This window comes from Carcharodon carcharias, chromosome 30, assembly GCF_017639515.1.
Source record: "Carcharodon carcharias isolate sCarCar2 chromosome 30, sCarCar2.pri, whole genome shotgun sequence".
Taxonomy (NCBI): Eukaryota; Metazoa; Chordata; class Chondrichthyes; order Lamniformes; family Lamnidae; genus Carcharodon; species Carcharodon carcharias.
In genome coordinates, this window is record NC_054496.1 from 26,429,486 (window position 1) to 26,447,917 (window position 18,432).

General features: G+C 54.9%; 1 protein-coding gene across 2 annotated transcripts in view; it reads left to right on the forward strand.

The window, feature by feature from the left end:
- Positions 1-12,436: 12,436 nt before the first annotated feature.
- mcoln1a (mucolipin TRP cation channel 1a) overlaps positions 12,437-18,432 on the forward strand; it is a 53,588-nt gene continuing 47,592 nt past the window's right edge. The window contains exon 1 of one of the 2 annotated variants that reach the window (XM_041177296.1): positions 12,437-12,566. Coding sequence is in view for 1 of the 2 variants with exons in the window: in XM_041177295.1 (XP_041033229.1) it covers positions 12,542-12,566 (25 nt within the window). In the remaining variant the exon portion in view is untranslated. The remainder of the gene's footprint in view (positions 12,567-18,432) is intronic. The other variant, XM_041177295.1, reaches the window with a different exon arrangement.

Below are 18,432 nucleotides of genomic sequence, written 5' to 3' on the forward strand. Positions count from 1 at the left end.
TGCCTATGTGTGTCTTTCTAGTTCTGCGCGTGCCTGCCTCTAGCTCTGCATGTGCCCACCCTGCCTCCCCTCTCCTGCTAGCTCTCTGTGTGAGTTTGTTTCCTTCTGGAAGTCCTTTGATGGTTTAGTCACAGGGACGTTGATCGTCTCTGGTCCTTTCCCCAGTGTTTTGTGTGGATGCAGAGCGGTGATACATTGTTCAGTTCTGGAGGTATTATGACAGCTCATCTCCCTCTGCACAGTAATATACTTTCCAGTAGGATTCAATAAGGCCATAAGACACAGGAGCAGAAGTAGGTCATTCGGCCCATCCAGTCTGCACTGCCATTCAATGAAACTATGGCTGATCTGATAATCCTCAACTCCCCATGCTTTTTCCCCATAACTCTTGATTCCCTTACTGATTAAAAATCTGTCTATCTCAGCCTTGAACATACTTAACAACCCAGCCTCTACAGCCCTCTGCAGTAAAAAAATTCACAGATTCACTACCCTCCGAGAGAAGAAATTCCTCTTCATCTCTGTCTTAAGTGGTGACCCCTTACTCTGAGATTATGCCCTCTGGTCCTAGACTCTCCCATAAGGGGAAACAACCTCGCAGCATCTACCCTGTCAAGCCCCTTAAGAATCTTACATGTTTCAATAAGGTCGCTTCTCATCCTTCTAAACTCCAATGAGTACAGGTCCAACCTACTCAACCTCTCCTCATAAGAAGATCCCTCCATAATCGGGATTAACCAAGTGAACCTTCTCTGGACTGCCTCCAATTATTTTTCTAACCTTTATAGCCTGGGTACAGTCACTCCCTGTGCTGCCCTGACTAAGATCAGTACAGATTGGATGCTCCTGTTGGCCATGGCCAGTTTCAGCCTGTAAAATTTTCAGTCACCATAGCCAGCATGTGACTGTCTAATCTCTCTCTGAATGTAAGTATCTGATTCCAATAAAAAAGTACTGATCAAGCAAAACCTTGTTACTGCACAGTACAGCGTTCCCTGGATTTGTTCATTGTTTCATTCAAATAAGTTCACGGTTAGGATCACTGGTACTGTGGTGCCAGGTTCTAGCTGGGTGGTAGCAAAGAGAGGCAGTCCTTCCTGTGAATAAACACTGTCCCAAGTACTGAACATGAGGGAAACTACAACAAAAGCAAAAATAGCTGGAAAAACTCAGCAGATCTGACAGCATTTGTGGAGAGAAAGACAGTTAACGTTTTGAGTCCGTATGACGCTCCTTCAGAACTAAAGAGAAGTAACAATGTGGTGAAATATGTACTGTTTAAGGAGGGTAGGACAGGTGAACCTGGATAGCCAGTGATAGGTGGAAGCAAAGGAGACGTTGCAAGAGATGTCATAAACAAAAGGTCGAAGGGGTGTTGGTGGTGGTGATATTGGCTAAAGGTGGTGCTGGGACATTAAGAATAGAAAGCAGAATGACCAAGTGACAGATGGCCCTAGTGGGGGAGGGGTGGGGTGAGGGGATGGTGTGGGGGGAAAAAATCAAAATAGGCTAAAAGGTGGGGATAAAACAATGAGTGGAAATATATTTAAAAAAAGGTGGGGAAAAAAATATATAAAAATTAAAAAATAAATATTTGATAAAAAGGGAATTAAAAGGGGTTGGGGGTGGAGGAGAGAGTTCATGATCTGAAGTTGTTGAACTCAATGTTAAGTCCAGAAGGCTGTAAAATGCCTGGTCGGAAGATGAGGTGCTGTTCTTCCAGTTTGCGTTGAGCTTCACTGGAACATTGCAGCAGGCCAAGAACGGGGACATGTGGGCATGAGAGCAGGGTGAAGTGTTGAAATGGCAAGCGACAGGTCTGGGTCATGCTTGCGGACAGACCGAAGGTGTTCCAAAAAGCGGTCCTTTGGACGGTAAGGAGGGGTGGGAATAAAGGGGCAGGTGTTGCACCTTCTGCGGTTGCATGAGAAGATGCCGTGGGAGGGGGTTGAGCTGTTGGGGGTGATGGAGGAGTGGACCAGGGTGTCCCAGATGGAATGGTCCCTATGGAATGCTGAGGGGGCAGGGTGAAGGGAAAGTGTGTTTGGTGGTGGCATCATGCTGGAGTTGGCGGAAATGGCGGAGGATGATCCTTTCAATGCGGAGGCTGGTGGGGTGATAAGTGAGGACAAGGGGGATCCTATCATGGTTCTGGGAGGGAGAGGAAGGTGAGAGGGCCGAGGCGCGGGAGATGGGGCGGACACGGTTGAGGACCCTGTCAACCACCGTGGGTGGAAAGCCTCGGTTAAGGAAGAAGGAAGACATGTCGGAAGCACTGTTTTGGAAAATGGCATCATTAGAACAGATGCAGGGAAACTATCCCTTGCTTGCTCAAGCTGAACCCACCTTTGAATTAACCTCAATAACCTGCCTGATCCTGAGCTGAACATCAAAGAAAGATTTATATACATAGCATTTATATAGCACCTTTTAGTACCTTTTATGACATAGCATCATTATGGCACAGATGATGGCCATTTGGCCCATGGAGTCAATGCAGAGCAATCCCAGGAATTTCTGGAATCTTTTCAAGACTATTGGGAAATTCTGAGAACTTTGTATACGAATAGCTTTGAACATAGTTTTTATTAGATCACTCATCGACAAAGACCCTTTGTGTGGAGGTTATTTTTACAACTTGCAGTGGAAAAACTACAAGATGCACCGGGTGCGCCAATTCTCATGCCTACAGAAGTTGGCTGGACCGTGATTTTGTGTGCCTCATAATTGTAATGCTCCAAGTTTGCGCGTGGAAGCCAAGGCAGCCCCAGTATACTTCCCAAATATCATCAGAGTAGACACAATTTGCAGAATTGGTTTTCAGTTTCCGAGCTTGCTGTCCGAATGCGTGAACTGCTGGCGTGAGTTCCTGGGGATTTTCTCTCATCTCTCTAAAAAGACAAGTATCACTTCCAGCACATTTGATTCTATGTCATCGAAGTTCCACTCTGTCCCAGAATATCCACAGTTGTCATTCATGTCGCTTTCTGCTTTCTGTGTTTTCCTCCAGATGTTCTCCTTGTTGCACAAAGAATATGAAACAAGGAGGAGAGTATTAAGTATCTTTCTTCGGTTGATCACAATAGGCAGAGTGCAGACCATGCTCAAGCAACCCCTACCTGCAAAACCCAAAACAAATGTCTACTGTCAGATGTAATTCTGGGATTGGGCAGCACTTGCTGAACAATCCTGAGTGTGCTAATAGCTACACTAACAACCAATTTAAGATAATCAGTCGAGCTCATGTGGCTCGCTCCCGTTTGCAAGAAGCGACATACATTCACACACAGGGACCCATTCTCTGCAAACAAAAGGAATATGTTCAAGCCTTGTGCCATTTTTGAATTACCAGGTAGCCGATATTTCCATGTTGCTTTCTCCATGGAAGTGCATCTGCCAAACAGTCAACCAAGCAGCACCCTTTCCTCCTGTATTATAAAGTGTTGTGATTGTCATAACTATGGTATTCTTGCATTTGTCCTGATGGGTGCAAGGTGAAAAGCTCCAGCACCATGTCTCTCTTATCAGTAATATTCAAGTTCTGTACTACTGACTGTTCATAAAATGTTTCAAAGTTAAATGGAAAGATAATATTTTAGCCAATTATCTGTTCCTTTATGACCTTTATGAAGCACTGACTTGGAGAAGCTACTGAGCCTTCCAGCGCAAGGGAATTGAAATAACACATAATCATTGAAACCAGTTGATGTTTTTTAAAATTCATTCACAGGGCATTGCTGGCTAGGCCGCATTTATTGCCCATCCCTAATTGCCTTTGAGAAGGTGGTGGTCAGTTGCTTTCTTGAAACCCTGCAGTCCATGTGGTGTAGGTACACCCACGGTGCTGTTAGGGAGGGAGTTCCAGGATTTTGACCCAGTGACAGTGAAGGAACGGCGATATATTTCCAAGTCAGGTTGGTGAGTGGCTTGGAAGGGAACTTCCAGGTGGCGCCTGCTACCCTTGTCCTTCTAGACGGTAGGGGTCGTGAGTTTGGAAGGTGCTGCCTAAGGCGCCCTAGTGAGTTTTTGCAATGCATCATGTAGATGGTACACACTGCTGCTACTGTGCGTCAGTGGTGGAGGGAGTGAATGTTTGTGAATGGGATGCCAGTCAAGCGGGCGGCATTGTCCTGCATGATGTTGAGCTCCTTGAGTGTTCTGGAGCTACACTCATCCAGACAAGTGAACAGTATTCCATCACATTCCTGACTTGTCTTATTGATGGTGGATAGGCTTTGGGGAGTCAGGAGGTGAGCTACTCACCGTAGGATTCCTAGCGTCTGACCTGTTCTTGTAGCCACAGTATTTATATGGCTAGGCCAGTTCAATTTCTGGTCAATGGCAACCCTAAGGCTGTTGATAGCGGGGGATTCAGCGATGGTAGTGCCATTGAATGATTGGGTGATAGCTACATTCTCTCTTGTTGGACATGGTCATTGCCTGGCATTTGTGTGGCTTGAATGTTACTTGCCACTTATCAGCCCAAGCCTGGATATTTTCCAGGTGTTGCTGCATTTGGACATGGACTGCTTAAGATTACTGGCGATGTTGGAGCTGCACTCATGCAGGCAAGTGGGGACTATTCCATCACACTCTTGACTTGTGCCTTGTAGATGGTGGACAGACTTTGGGGAGTCAGGAGGTGAGTTACTCACTGCAGAATACCTAGCCTCTGACCTGCTCTTGTAGCCAAAGTATTTATTTGACAATAAATGCTGGATAATGGTAACAAAATGAGAAAGTGCTGAGGGTACACAGAAGGTCTGTCAGCATCTGAAAGGGCTGGGACAGATTGAATTTTAGGGGTACATCCTTGTACCAGGCTGGTCAGACCAGAGGGCCTTGGCTGAAACCTTCATCTGTCTTTTTTCCAAAGCTGACACCTAATTTGATTATCCCCTTAAACATTCGGTAAATCTCCCTTTGTGGGTTTGGAATAGCAATTTGTATCAATTTATTTTATCAATTCCAACTTCAGAAACAATTGTGCCCAGGCTTGGTGATTTTAAATAATGCTTTTACACTAGAGACAGAAATGCTCGTAATCAGTTTAGATTAACTTCTGTGCCTCCCATTCACAAGAATTTTGTCTCGGAAGATAACAAATGGCCTGAATGGGTTAAGGCCAAGACTCTAAAAGACAAAGCCTTTAGTCCAAATTGTCACCATGCTGTGTTTTAATTCTCAAAACTGCCGGATTTCTTGTTGCACTATCAGTATTTACACAAAGCTGAACACTATCACCACCATAAAAAAAATTATTTTGCTTCATCCAATGAGTTAATCTGTTCACAATATCTGCTAATCTAAAAATGTATATATTGGGCATTATAAAATTCTAAGTTTACATTCAGCAATACAAAAGTGGTGCAGTGATTCATAGAATGGTTTCAGCACAGAAGGAGGCCATTTGGCCCATCGTGTTCGTGCTGCCTGTCTGCAAGAGCAACTCATCTGGTCCCAATCCCCTCCACCTTTTCCCTGTAGCCCTGCAAATGGTTTAGCTTCGGATAATTATCCAATACTTCCTACAGAATCTGCCTCTGTGCTCTCAGGACAACACATGCAAGATCCTAACCACTCAACGCATAAAAATATTTTTCCCTCATGTCTCCATTGCTTCTTTTTTTCCAAATTATCTTAAATCTGTGCCCCCGGTTCTCAATCCTTCCACCAATGGGAATCATTTCCCCCTATCTACTCTATCCAAACCCCTCATGATTTTGAACACTTCTATCAGATCCCCTCTCAGTCTTCTTTCTTCCAAGGAGAACAGCCCCAGCTTCTACAGTATATCCACATAACTCTGAAGATCCTCATCCCTGGAACCGTTCATATGAATCTTCTCTGCACCCTCACTAACGACTTCTCATCCTTCATAAATTGTGGGGCCCGGAACTGGACACAATACTCCAGTTGAGGCCGAATGAGTGTTTAATGCACTTTCATACACAGTCAGTGCTTTTACATTCTGTGCCAGGATTCCCTATGCTTTATCAACCACTCTCTCAACCTGCCCTGAATGAAAGAAAAAGTAGTTAGCAGAAAGGGTTAACTTTGCTGCTTGTTTGCGAGGGGATGGAGTAATCTACATGCAACTGCATCACTTTTTAAAACGAAAACTTTTTTGATCGAGATGGAAACAAACGCGATTTTAAACTTTTTTTCTGAATTCTTTTGGTGTCTGTCCTTCAGCATTCCCCAAATCCTGTTCTTGGGGATTGAAGAGAACAGAAATCATTTGTAATATTATCATTTCAAAGGAAGTATGTTCCCATCAGAGAAGACAGCATTTTAATTGAAACTCTTAACTGTTAACATATATTTCAACTCTTTCTTGGACTCGAACTCAAGTTCTGTCGAAGGGTCATGAGGACTCGAAACGTCAACTCTTTTCTTCTCTGCCGATGCTGCCAGACCTGCTGAGTTTTTCCAGGTAATTCTGTTTTTGTTCTTAACTGTTCCCATGTTTTTTTAGCGTTTTTTTTCAAAATGATGTTTTCAATCTCTGATATTTGCTACTTAACTTCATTTGGAAAAAACCTGTCAAAACTGGTCCACACCAACATCTTTAACTTAAAATGTGATTCAGCTTTTTTGTCATGTTTCTCCAATTCTGGGTGAGCAATCTTAAACGGGAATAGACAGACTCAGGTTCACACTGTCATACTCTTAGGAAATCTTTTAAACGCAGTTAAGTAATTCCTGGTGATTCAAGCTTGAGTCTGTTGTCCATATGCAAGTTTATTACCTGTATAAACATACGAATTAGGAGGAGGAGTCAGCCACTCGGTCCCTCAAACCTGCTCCACCATTCAATGAGGTCATGGCTGATCTGATTTTTAACCTCAGCCGCACGTTCCTGCATATCCCTGATAACCTTTCGGCCCCATGCTTATCAAGAATCTATCTACCTCTGCCTTAAAGATATTCAAGACTCTGCTTCCACTGCCTTTTGAGGAAGAGAGTTCCAAAGACTCACGACCCTCTGAGAGAAAAAGAATTCTCCTCAGTCCTGTCTTAAATGGGCGACCCCTTATTTTTAAACAGTGACCCCTAGTTCTAGATTCTCCCACAAGAGGAAACATCCTTTCCAAATTCACTCTGTCAAGACTCCTCAGGATTTTACATGCTTCAATCAAGTTGCTTCTCATTCCTCTAAACTCCAGCGGATACAAGCCTCAGGTACCATTAGCCTAATAACCATTACAGGATCATACAGCCTGGTTTCTCGCATACCCAAGGTGATCAAACTTGGCCTCTGTAGGTACTCCCCCTCCGGCTGTCTCATGAGTTTTGTCCTGAGAGGGCTGCTCCCTGATAACTTATCTTTTCTTTGTTAGTTACATCAAATGATTCCCAGAGTTATACAGGAGTGAATTCCTTCCTGCCCAACCTCCAAACTTGACATAATGGCTGTCTTGATGGTTTGACTGTTAAGCAGTTAATCGGGAACAGGATGACCTTGAGCCATGAGACGAGATACTGAGGATGAGAGCTCTGAGGCATCAATGGCTTCCATGGAGCTCTGGCTGAAAGTTAACAGCTGTGAGGCCCCTTTAAATCCTCATTTATATAACTGATCGATCTTGGAGGCTTGATTCCTGCTCCAAAAAAGAGCAGGAATTTTCAAGTCTTCAAATGAGGTCACATTGGGCCAACGTTTGGGAAGTAGCGAGTTAAGTGATACTGCCTGAGGGCTTCCATTATGCTGGTGGATACCTGATACTCTCACCTGACAGGGGATGGAGCCAACATGTCTGCCACTTGCTTTTTCTATTGTTCTGACTAATCTCTGCTCTTAACACATATTCAAATTCTGATAATCACACGGGAAACGTGATTAACTTTAGGATTCAGGCAAATTCTAACACACCCTTTCATGCCAGAGTTGCCACCAGCCCTCCAGGACAGGCCTGGAATCTCCAGGAATTGAAGATCAATCTCCAGGATAAAAGCAAAGTGCTGCGGATGCTGGAAATCGGAAATAAAAATGGAAAATGCAGGAAAAACTCAGCAGGTCTGGCAGCATCTGTGAAGAGAGAAACGGAGTTAACGATTCGAGTCTGTATGACTCTTCTTCAGAGCACAGACACTGTTGTGTACAATCCTGGAGAAAAATCACAGGGAAATTAAAAAGATTGTTTTTTTTTTCATTTTTCTTGAACATCTCTCTTTACCAGATTTTAAAATATTGAAAACGAGGAAAAAAGGCTGTTTGGCAGACAGTCAAGGGTCATCCAATTGGGTAATGAGTCCTCTTGCTTTCCATTTGGTGTAGGAAGGCAGTGCATCACAAGGATGAATGTGTTGGCCAACTAATGCCACAGCATAGGGATAAGTTATGTGATGAAACTTCCAGGAATACATTTAAGCATGCTGAGTTTTTCCAGGTATTTTTATTTTTGTTTTGGATTTCCAGCATCCACAGTTTTTTGTTTTTATATACATTTAATCACAATTGGCAGCCCTACTTCAAGTGACGTACAAATGTTGGCGGAATATGGATGTTAGTCTGTGATGCCAACACAACCTAATCAGAAGCAGAAATACTGCTTCAAAAGCAAAACATGATTCGGGTTTCTCACACAAACAAACTTGTTTTTATGCACATAGATAGAGAGACAAGTAACCAATTTAAAACAGAACACATCTGCATACTACTAACAGCAAAGGCGAGGCTACAAAGGGTTAAGCGGCTTCTCGTTTAGGTGCTACAATCAAAGCAATTGATCTCACATACTTTTTAAAGACAAAAGGAACATAGTAGTGAATTATTTCCTACCCCTGGGAGCTGCGTGGACAAGGACCTCAAGCACGTGAATTCCCCCACCCCCGCAGTGAAGCTCCATAATATTAACAGCATACATGATTCCAGCCCCACCCCCGCCACATCAGGGGCTTTGTATCTAAAGTACCTCCTTAATGAAAAACAAAAACAGAATTACCTGGAAAAACTCAGCAGGTCTGGCAGCATCGGCGGAGAAGAAAAGAGTTGACGTTTCGAGTCCTCATGACCCTTCGACAGAACTTGAGGGCAACGTGCGGAGGGGGTGAGACTCCTGACTTGTTGGAAGGATCTGACGGGGAGGGCCTTTCTCACCACCAGCCAAGCTACATCTTGGTGCTTGTTAGAAAGTTCTGGCGATGAGGCATCCTGCCAAATGACTTTGACAGCCTGCTCGGGGAACCATCCGACAGGATCCACCATCTCCTTTTCCCTCAGGTTCTCTAGGACGTTGCATGCCGACCACTGCCAGATGGACTTGTGGTCAAAGGTGTTTCCCTGCATAAATTTTTCCACGAGGGACAGGTGGTACAGATCGGTCCAACTACTTGGAGCATTCCACGGCAGCGTGGCCAGACCCATCCTTCGCAACACCGGGGACAGGTAGAACCTCAGCACGTAGTGACACTTGGTGTTTGTACACTGAGGGTCCATGCACAGCTTGATGCAGCCACCCCAGGTGGGAGGCCTAACGCCTGATCCCCGGTGGGCGGGTAAGGTGGAGTATTTGTAAATAGGGGTTAAGTAAACCTAAGAATTGTCTGGCACTTTGATTAGTTATTCTACTCTGTTTAACCATTTGTTAGTGTTACTTAAAGTTGGTTACAATTATGTTAACTTAATTACGGCTTTTTCCTTTGTTAATGTAAATAAGTAATTAATAAAGTAACACGCATCAGATGATGTAATTCAGGGTAGGTCTTCGGACCACTAACTTTGTGACCGGCTTCCTGGTTTCTTCGTTACCTAAGTGGCAAACATCCACGCTTGCCAAATTTTAATTTCGGGCTGAAGTTGAGGGCAACGTGCGGAGGGGGTGAGACTCCTGACGTGTTGGAAGGATCTGACGGGGAGGGCCTTTCTCACCACCAGCCAAGCTACATCTTGGTGCTTGTTAGAAAGTTCTGGCGATGAGGCATCCTGCCAAATGACTTTGACAGCCTGCTCGGGGAACCATCCGACAGGATGCAGCCTCCTTAATGATGCTGTTCAAAGCCCCTGCACAAAGGCAGGTCCGACCCACAGTGCCACCGCAGGTAGGACAAGGAGGCAAATCCCAAATCCAACCCAGTTGGGATGGGGATCCAACCCTGTGCTGTTGCCATCAACCTGACCCACACAATGGCCGTCCAGCCAACTGGAATCCAGTGTTTTTCTTTATTCTTTCATGGGACGTGGGTGTCGCCGACTAGGTCAGCATTTTTATTGCCGACCCCTGTATTAGTGCATCGGAAGAAGGTTCATTCGAGGCACTTAAAAGGGAATTAGATTGTTGCTGAAAGCGAAGAATGTACAGGGTTATGGGGAGAAAGCGCAGGAATGGCACAAGGTGAATTGCTCATTTGGAGAGCCAGTGCAGACATGATGGGCCAAGTGGCCTCCTTCTGCATTGTAACAATTCTGTGAACTTAGTTCATTGAGTAGTTGATTACCAAGGCACAACCGCCACCCCCCCCCCCATCACCAGTCTTGCCAGCAGCATCCCTGCCCCCTCAGTCCCGACAGCCTAGCCCCCACCAAAGCCTGGTCTCCCCACCCCACCTCCCTGAAATGTTCTTGATTTTATTTCCTCAGAGCCGGTCACACTGCCTAAGAAAGACATTGCCAATTTTATGATAGTGACATTAAAGGGAGACGAGTCCATCTAGAACATGGAATTCGAATGATTGCTGTCTCAATAGATGAGGCTCCAAAAATTTAAAGTTGGAAAGAAGCAATGTCCATTGCGGGTAAGAACCTGGTCATCAGGTGTGAGGCACTCTCGCTGTGGCTATACGTGGTGCAGGTCTGGCCCATTTCTCACTCCTGCGTGATAGCGATCACCCAAGCCATCTTTCGCTTTATCTGGAGGTTGAAAGTTGATCTTGTTTGTAGGGACTCGATGTACAAGCCTCTAGATAAAGGGGGAAAAAACCTGCCCAACATTGCCCTCATCCTGATGGCCACCTTTCTGTGTGGCTGCATCAAGCTGTGCATGGACCCTCAGTGTACAAACACCAAGTGTCACTACGTGCTGAGGTTCTACCTGTCCCCGGTGTTGCGAAGGATGGGTCTGGCCACGCTGCCGTGGAATGCTCCAAGTAGTTGGACCGATCTGTACCACCTGTCCCTCGTGGAAAAATTTATGCAGGGAAACACCTTTGACCACAAGTCCATCTGGCAGTGGTCGGCATGCAACGTCCTAGAGAACCTGAGGGAAAAGGAGATGGTGGATCCTGTCGGATGGTTCCCCGAGCAGGCTGTCAAAGTCATTTGGCAGGATGCCTCATCGCCAGAACTTTCTAACAAGCACCAAGATGTAGCTTGGCTGGTGGTGAGAAAGGCCCTCCCCGTCAGATCCTTCCAACACGCCAGGAGTCTCACCCCCTCCGCACGTTGCCCTCAATGTGGCTATGGTGGGGACGAGACCGATGTTCACCTCCTTGTGGATTGTGCCTTTACAAAGAAGGTCTGGAGAGAGATGCAATGGTTTCTGTCAAGGTTCATCCCGAGCAGTTCTGTGACACAGGACTCTGTGCTCTACGGGCTGTTCCCAGGGACACACACCGAGACAAACATCAACTTCAGCTGGGGGATCATCAACTTGGTGAAAGACGCTCTTTGGTCTGCCCGAAACTTGTTGGTCTTCCAGTGCAAAGAGTTTTCCCTGACCGAGTTTTCCCTGGCACGTTCCAAGGTCCAGGACTACGTGCTGAGGGACGCACTAAAGCTTGGGGCAGCCGCTACAAAGGCGCAATGGGGAAAGGTCACTGTCTAAGACCTTTCGGCCATAGGGCACCAAGGGGCTGGGAATTGTATAGACCCCTCGGGCTGTATGACTCACAATGAATGTTTGTAGTGAATACTAAATGTATTATAATTGTATTGTCTGTAATGACCATATTGAAATGACTGTCATAATCATTGATTGTATTGAAGCATCTCCTGATCCATGTGTAAAAGTTGAATATGATTGCACATTTTATGATGGCTATTTAGAAATGTTTTGTAATGTTCTTTCAGATATTTTGTGAATAAAGCATATTTTTCAAAAAAAAAAGCAATGTCCAGCGGCAAGAGTTGAGAAGCAGCCAAGTATTTCCTATAAACTGCCCTCAGTTCCTCCTATAAATTGGCTCCAGTTCAAAGCCGCTGGGCGGAGCCGGAGTGATTGCAGGTGGGTGGGCGGGGCCGGGGTGATTGGCAGGTGGGTGGGCGGGGGCCAGGGTGATTAGCCGGTGGGTGGGCGGGGCCAGGGTGAGAGTTGGATGAGCGAAGTGGCGGGGCCCGGGTGATTGATGGTCGCCGGATAGGCGGGGTTCGGGGGTGATTGACACTCTGGTGGATGGGGCCTGTGTGGTTGACAAGGGGGATGGGCGGGGCCCTGGCTGATTGACAGGCTGCCCCTGTCACGGGATGATGGCGACGCTGGGCCCGCCCTCAGGGCCTCCCGGGTCAGGTGGAGCGGGGCAGAACCAGCGGAGCTGGGAGGCAGAGTGAAGTGGAGCCGGGGAGAGTCGCTAGGGGTTGATCTCCCCACCGCCAGCTGGCATCATGGCTACCAACTGCCGGCCGTCAGGTAGGAGCCGCGCCGGTGGATGGACTTTCTCGGGGCAAACCCACTGCCCCAGAGTCCGGCTGTCAGGGGAAATACCAACTTTCCCGCCTCCCCCCCACCCCCCGGTACCTCAACCCCCCTCCCCCGGTACCTCAACCCCCCTCCCCCGGTACCTCAACCCCCCTCCCCCGGTACCTCAAACCCCCTCCCCCGGTACCTCAACCCCCCTCCCCCACCCCGTACCTCAACCCCCCTCCCCCGGTACCTCAAACCCCCCTCCCCCGGTACCTCAACCCCCCTCCCCCACCCCGTACCTCAAAACCCCCCCCCACCCCGTACCTCAAACCCCACCTCCCCCGGTATCCCAACAACCCCCTCTCCACCCCCCAACCCCCCGTACCTCAACCCCCCTCCCTCCCCCGGTACCTCAACCCCCCCCTCTCCAACCCGTACCTCAACCCCCCTCCCTCCCCCGGTACCTCAACCCCCCCTCTCCAACCCGTACCTCAACCCCCCTCCCTCCCCCGGTACCTCAACCCCCCCTCTCCACCTCCCCCACCCCCCGTACCTCAACCCCCCTCCCTCCCCCGGTACCTCAACCCCCCTCCCTCCCCCGGTACCTCAACCCCCCTCCCTCCCCCGGTACCTCAACCCCCCTCCCTCCCCCGGTACCTCAACCCCCCTCCCTCCCCCGGTACCTCAACCCCCCTCCCTCCCCCGGTACCTCAACCCCCCGCATCCCCCTCCCTCCCCCGGTACCTCAACCCCCCGCCCCCCCCTCCCCTCCCCCAGTACCTCAACCCCCCGCCTCCCCCTCCCCTCCCCCGGTACCTCAACACCCCCCCTCTCCACCCCCCCCCCCCCCGCACCTCAATTACCCCCCATCCCCCCGGTACCTCAACCCCCCCTCTCCAACCCCCCCCCCCCCCCGGATCCTCAACCCCACCTCCCCCGGTACCTCGACCTCGACCCCCTCCCCCACCTTCCCCGGTACCTCAACCCCCCCTCCCCCACCTCCCCCGTTACCTCAACCCCACCTCCCCCGGTACCTCGACCCTCCCCCCCACCTCCCCCGGTAACTCGATCCTCCCTCCCCCGACATCCACCAATCCCTTCTAAACCGCCCCCCCCACACATCCCTCACCGCAACCCCTACTGCCCCCGCGTACCCCTCACCGCGAGCCCTGCTGCCCCCGCGTACCCCTCACCGCGAGCCCTGCTGCCCCCGCGTACCCCTCACCGCGAGCCCTGCTGCCCCCGCGTACCCCTCACCGCGAGCCCTGCTGCCCCCGCGTACCCCTCACCGCGAGCCCTGCTGCCCCCGCGTACCCCTCACTGCGAGCCCTGCTGCCCCCGCGTACCCCTCACCGCGAGCCCTGCTGCCCCCGCGTACCCCTCACCGCGAGCCCTGCTGCCCCCGCGTACCCCTCACCGCGAGCCCGGCTGCCCCCGCGTACCCCTCACCGCGAGCCCGGCTGCCCCCGCGTACCCCTCACCGCGAGCCCGGCTGCCCCCGCGTACCCCTCACCGCGAGCCCGGCTGCCCCCGCGTACCCCTCACCGCGAGCCCGGCTGCCCCCGCGTACCCCTCACCGCGAGCCCGGCTGCCCCCGCGTTATCCTCACCGCGAGCCCGGCTGCCCCCGCGTACACCTCACCGCGAGCCCGGCTGCCCCCGCGTACCCCTCACCGCGAGCCCGGCTGCCCCCGCGTACCCCTCACCGCGAGCCCGGCTGCCCCCGCGTACCCCTCACCGCGAGCCCGGCTGCCCCCGCGTACCCCTCACCGCGAGCCCGTCTGCCCCCGCGTACCCCTCACCGCGAGCCCGTCTGCCCCCGCGTACCCCTCACCGCGAGCCCGTCTGCCCCCGCGTACCCCTCACCGCGAGCCCGTCTGCCCCCGCGTACCCCTCACCGCGAGCCCGTCTGCCCCCGCGTACCCCTCACCGCGAGCCCGTCTGCCCCCGCGTACCCCTCACCGCGAGCCCGTCTGCCCCCGCGCACCCCTCACCGCGAGCCCGTCTGCCCCCGCGTACCCCTCACCGCGAGCCCGGCTGCCCCCGCGTACCCCTCACCGCGAGCCCGGCTGCCCCCGCGTACCCCTCACCGCGAGCCCGTCTGCCCCCGCGTACCCCTCACCGCGAGCCCGGCTGCCCCCGCGTACCCCTCACCGCGAGCCCGGCTGCCCCCGCGTACCCCTCACCGCGAGCCCGGCTGCCCCCGCGTACCCCTCACCGCGAGCCCGGCTGCCCCCGCGTACCCCTCACCGCGAGCCCGGCTGCCCCCGCGTACCCCTCACCGCGAGCCCGGCTGCCCCCGCGTACCCCTCACCGCGAGCCCGGCTGCCCCCGCGTACCCCTCACCGCGAGCCCGGCTGCCCCCGCGTACCCCTCACCGCGAGCCCGGCTGCCCCCGCGTACCCCTCACCGCGAGCCCGGCTGCCCCCGCGTACCCCTCACCGCGAGCCCGGCTGCCCCCGCGTACCCCTCACCGCGAGCCCGGCTGCCCCCGCGTACCCCTCACCGCGAGCCCGGCTGCCCCCCGCGTACCCCTCACCGCGAGCCCGGCTGCCCCCGCGTACCCCTCACCGCGAGCCCGGCTGCCCCCGCGTACCCCTCACCGCGAGCCCGGCTGCCCCCGCGTACCCCTCACCGCGAGCCCGGCTGCCCCCGCGTACCCCTCACCGCGAGCCCGGCTGCCCCCGCGTACCCCTCACCGCGAGCCCGGCTGCCCCCGCGTACCCCTCACCGCGAGCCCGGCTGCCCCCGCGTACCCCTCACCGCGAGCCCGGCTGCCCCCGCGTACCCCTCACCGCGAGCCCGGCTGCCCCCGCGTACCCCTCACCGCGAGCCCGGCTGCCCCCGCGTACCCCTCACCGCGAGCCCGGCTGCCCCCGCGTACCCCTCACCGCGAGCCCGGCTGCCCCCGCGTACCCCTCACCGCGAGCCCGGCTGCCCCCGCGTACCCCTCACCGCGAGCCCGGCTGCCCCCGCGTACCCCTCACCGCGAGCCCGGCTGCCCCCGCGTACCCCTCACCGCGAGCCCGGCTGCCCCCGCGTACCCCTCACCGCGAGCCCGGCTGCCCCCGCGTACCCCTCACCGCGAGCCCGGCTGCCCCCGCGTACCCCTCACCGCGAGCCCGGCTGCCCCCGCGTACCCCTCACCGCGAGCCCGGCTGCCCCCGCGTACCCCTCACCGCGAGCCCGGCTGCCCCCGCGTACCCCTCACCGCGAGCCCGGCTGCCCCCGCGTACCCCTCACCGCGAGCCCGGCTGCCCCCGCGTACCCCTCACCGCGAGCCCGGCTGCCCCCGCGTACCCCTCACCGCGAGCCCGGCTGCCCCCGCGTACCCCTCACCGCGAGCCCGGCTGCCCCCGCGTACCCCTCACCGCGAGCCCGGCTGCCCCCGCGTACCCCTCACCGCGAGCCCGGCTGCCCCCGCGTACCCCTCACCGCGAGCCCGGCTGCCCCCGCGTACCCCTCACCGCGAGCCCGGCTGCCCCCGCGTACCCCTCACCGCGAGCCCGGCTGCCCCCGCGTACCCCTCACCGCGAGCCCGGCTGCCCCCGCGTACCCCTCACCGCGAGCCCGGCTGCCCCCGCGTACCCCTCACCGCGAGCCCGGCTGCCCCCGCGTACCCCTCACCGCGAGCCCGGCTGCCCCCCGCGTACCCCTCACCGCGAGCCCGGCTGCCCCCGCGTACCCCTCACCGCGAGCCCGGCTGCCCCCGCGTACCCCTCACCGCGAGCCCGGCTGCCCCCGCGTACCCCTCACCGCGAGCCCGGCTGCCCCCGCGTACCCCTCACCGCGAGCCCGGCTGCCCCCGCGTACCCCTCACCGCGAGCCCGGCTGCCCCCGCGTACCCCTCACCGCGAGCCCGGCTGCCCCCGCGTACCCCTCACCGCGAGCCCGGCTGCCCCCGCGTACCCCTCACCGCGAGCCCGGCTGCCCCCGCGTACCCCTCACCGCGAGCCCGGCTGCCCCCGCGTACCCCTCACCGCGAGCCCGGCTGCCCCCGCGTACCCCTCACCGCGAGCCCGGCTGCCCCCGCGTACCCCTCACCGCGAGCCCGGCTGCCCCCGCGTACCCCTCACCGCGAGCCCTGCTGCCCCCGCGTACCCCTCACCGCGAGCCCTGCTGCCCCCGCGTACCCCTCACCGCGAGCCCTGCTGCCCCCGCGTACCCCTCACCGCGAGCCCTGCTGCCCCCGCGTACCCCTCACCGCGAGCCCTGCTGCCCCCGCGTACCCCTCACTGCGAGCCCTGCTGCCCCCGCGTACCCCTCACCGCGAGCCCTGCTGCCCCCGCGTACCCCTCACCGCGAGCCCGGCTGCCCCCGCGTACCCCTCACCGCGAGCCCGGCTGCCCCCGCGTACCCCTCACCGCGAGCCCGGCTGCCCCCGCGTACCCCTCACCGCGAGCCCGGCTGCCCCCGCGTACCCCTCACCGCGAGCCCGGCTGCCCCCGCGTACCCCTCACCGCGAGCCCGGCTGCCCCCGCGTACCCCTCACCGCGAGCCCGGCTGCCCCCGCGTACCCCTCACCGCGAGCCCGGCTGCCCCCGCGTTATCCTCACCGCGAGCCCGGCTGCCCCCGCGTACACCTCACCGCGAGCCCGGCTGCCCCCGCGTACCCCTCACCGCGAGCCCGGCTGCCCCCGCGTACCCCTCACCGCGAGCCCGGCTGCCCCCGCGTACCCCTCACCGCGAGCCCGTCTGCCCCCGCGTACCCCTCACCGCGAGCCCGTCTGCCCCCGCGTACCCCTCACCGCGAGCCCGTCTGCCCCCGCGTACCCCTCACCGCGAGCCCGTCTGCCCCCGCGTACCCCTCACCGCGAGCCCGTCTGCCCCCGCGTACCCCTCACCGCGAGCCCGTCTGCCCCCGCGTACCCCTCACCGCGAGCCCGGCTGCCCCCGCGTACCCCTCACCGCGAGCCCGGCCGCCCCCGCGTACCCCTCACCGCGAGCCCGGCCGCCCCCGCGTACCCCTCACCGCGAGCCCGGCCGCCCCCGCGTACCCCTCACCGCGAGCCCGGCCGCCCCCGCGTACCCCTCACCGCGAGCCCGGCCACCCCCCCCGGCGTACCTCTCACTGCAACCCCTACTTTGCCCCACACCCCCTCTCACCTCCACATACCCTTCACCACACCCCCTACTGCTCCCACATACTCATCGCCACACTTCCCAACCCTGGTCAATGTGTTGTGTGAAGTGATGACTATTCTGGAATGCTTGTCACAAGGTACATTGTAAACCCTGTGTGACCTGTCAGTCTGTGTTGGTTTGATTGGCATTTTTTATTCATCAGTGTGATGTGCTTTTTTCCCCCCTGCATTCTGTGTGTGGAGTTCCAAGTCTGATGTGCTATGTTTTAGGTGTTTCCTGAGGATCAGGGTCACCTCCTTGCCTCTACTCCCTTCCCACCTCAGAGCTTCATTGGAAGCAGCTCAGCTCAATGGCCTGAGCTAAAAGTTGGGATTTTGTTTTGACTAAGGGATGGGCAGTCCTTCTCAGAGTTGTCTCCTCCCCATCTGCGTGCGTTGTGGGAGGTTTTGTATAGCTGGAGTCTCTGGAAGGATATTGGGAGGTTTTATCTATCTGCTTTGGAGGGATGTGTGAGGTACCAAAGCCCGTGTTCCCAAAGAGGCCGGTGACTTTGCATGTGATGGTTTCCCATGGGAACAGGAGGAGGGCATTTAAACCCCTTGAGTCTTTTCTGCCATTGTATTAGATCGTGGCTCATCTGCACCTCTACTCCATTTTCCTGCCATATCCTGATATACCTTTGCCCAACAACAGTCTATCATAAAAGCAAAATACTGCGGATGCTGGAAATCTGAAATAAAAACAGAAATTGCTAGAAAAACTCAGCAGGTCTGACAGCATCTGTGGAG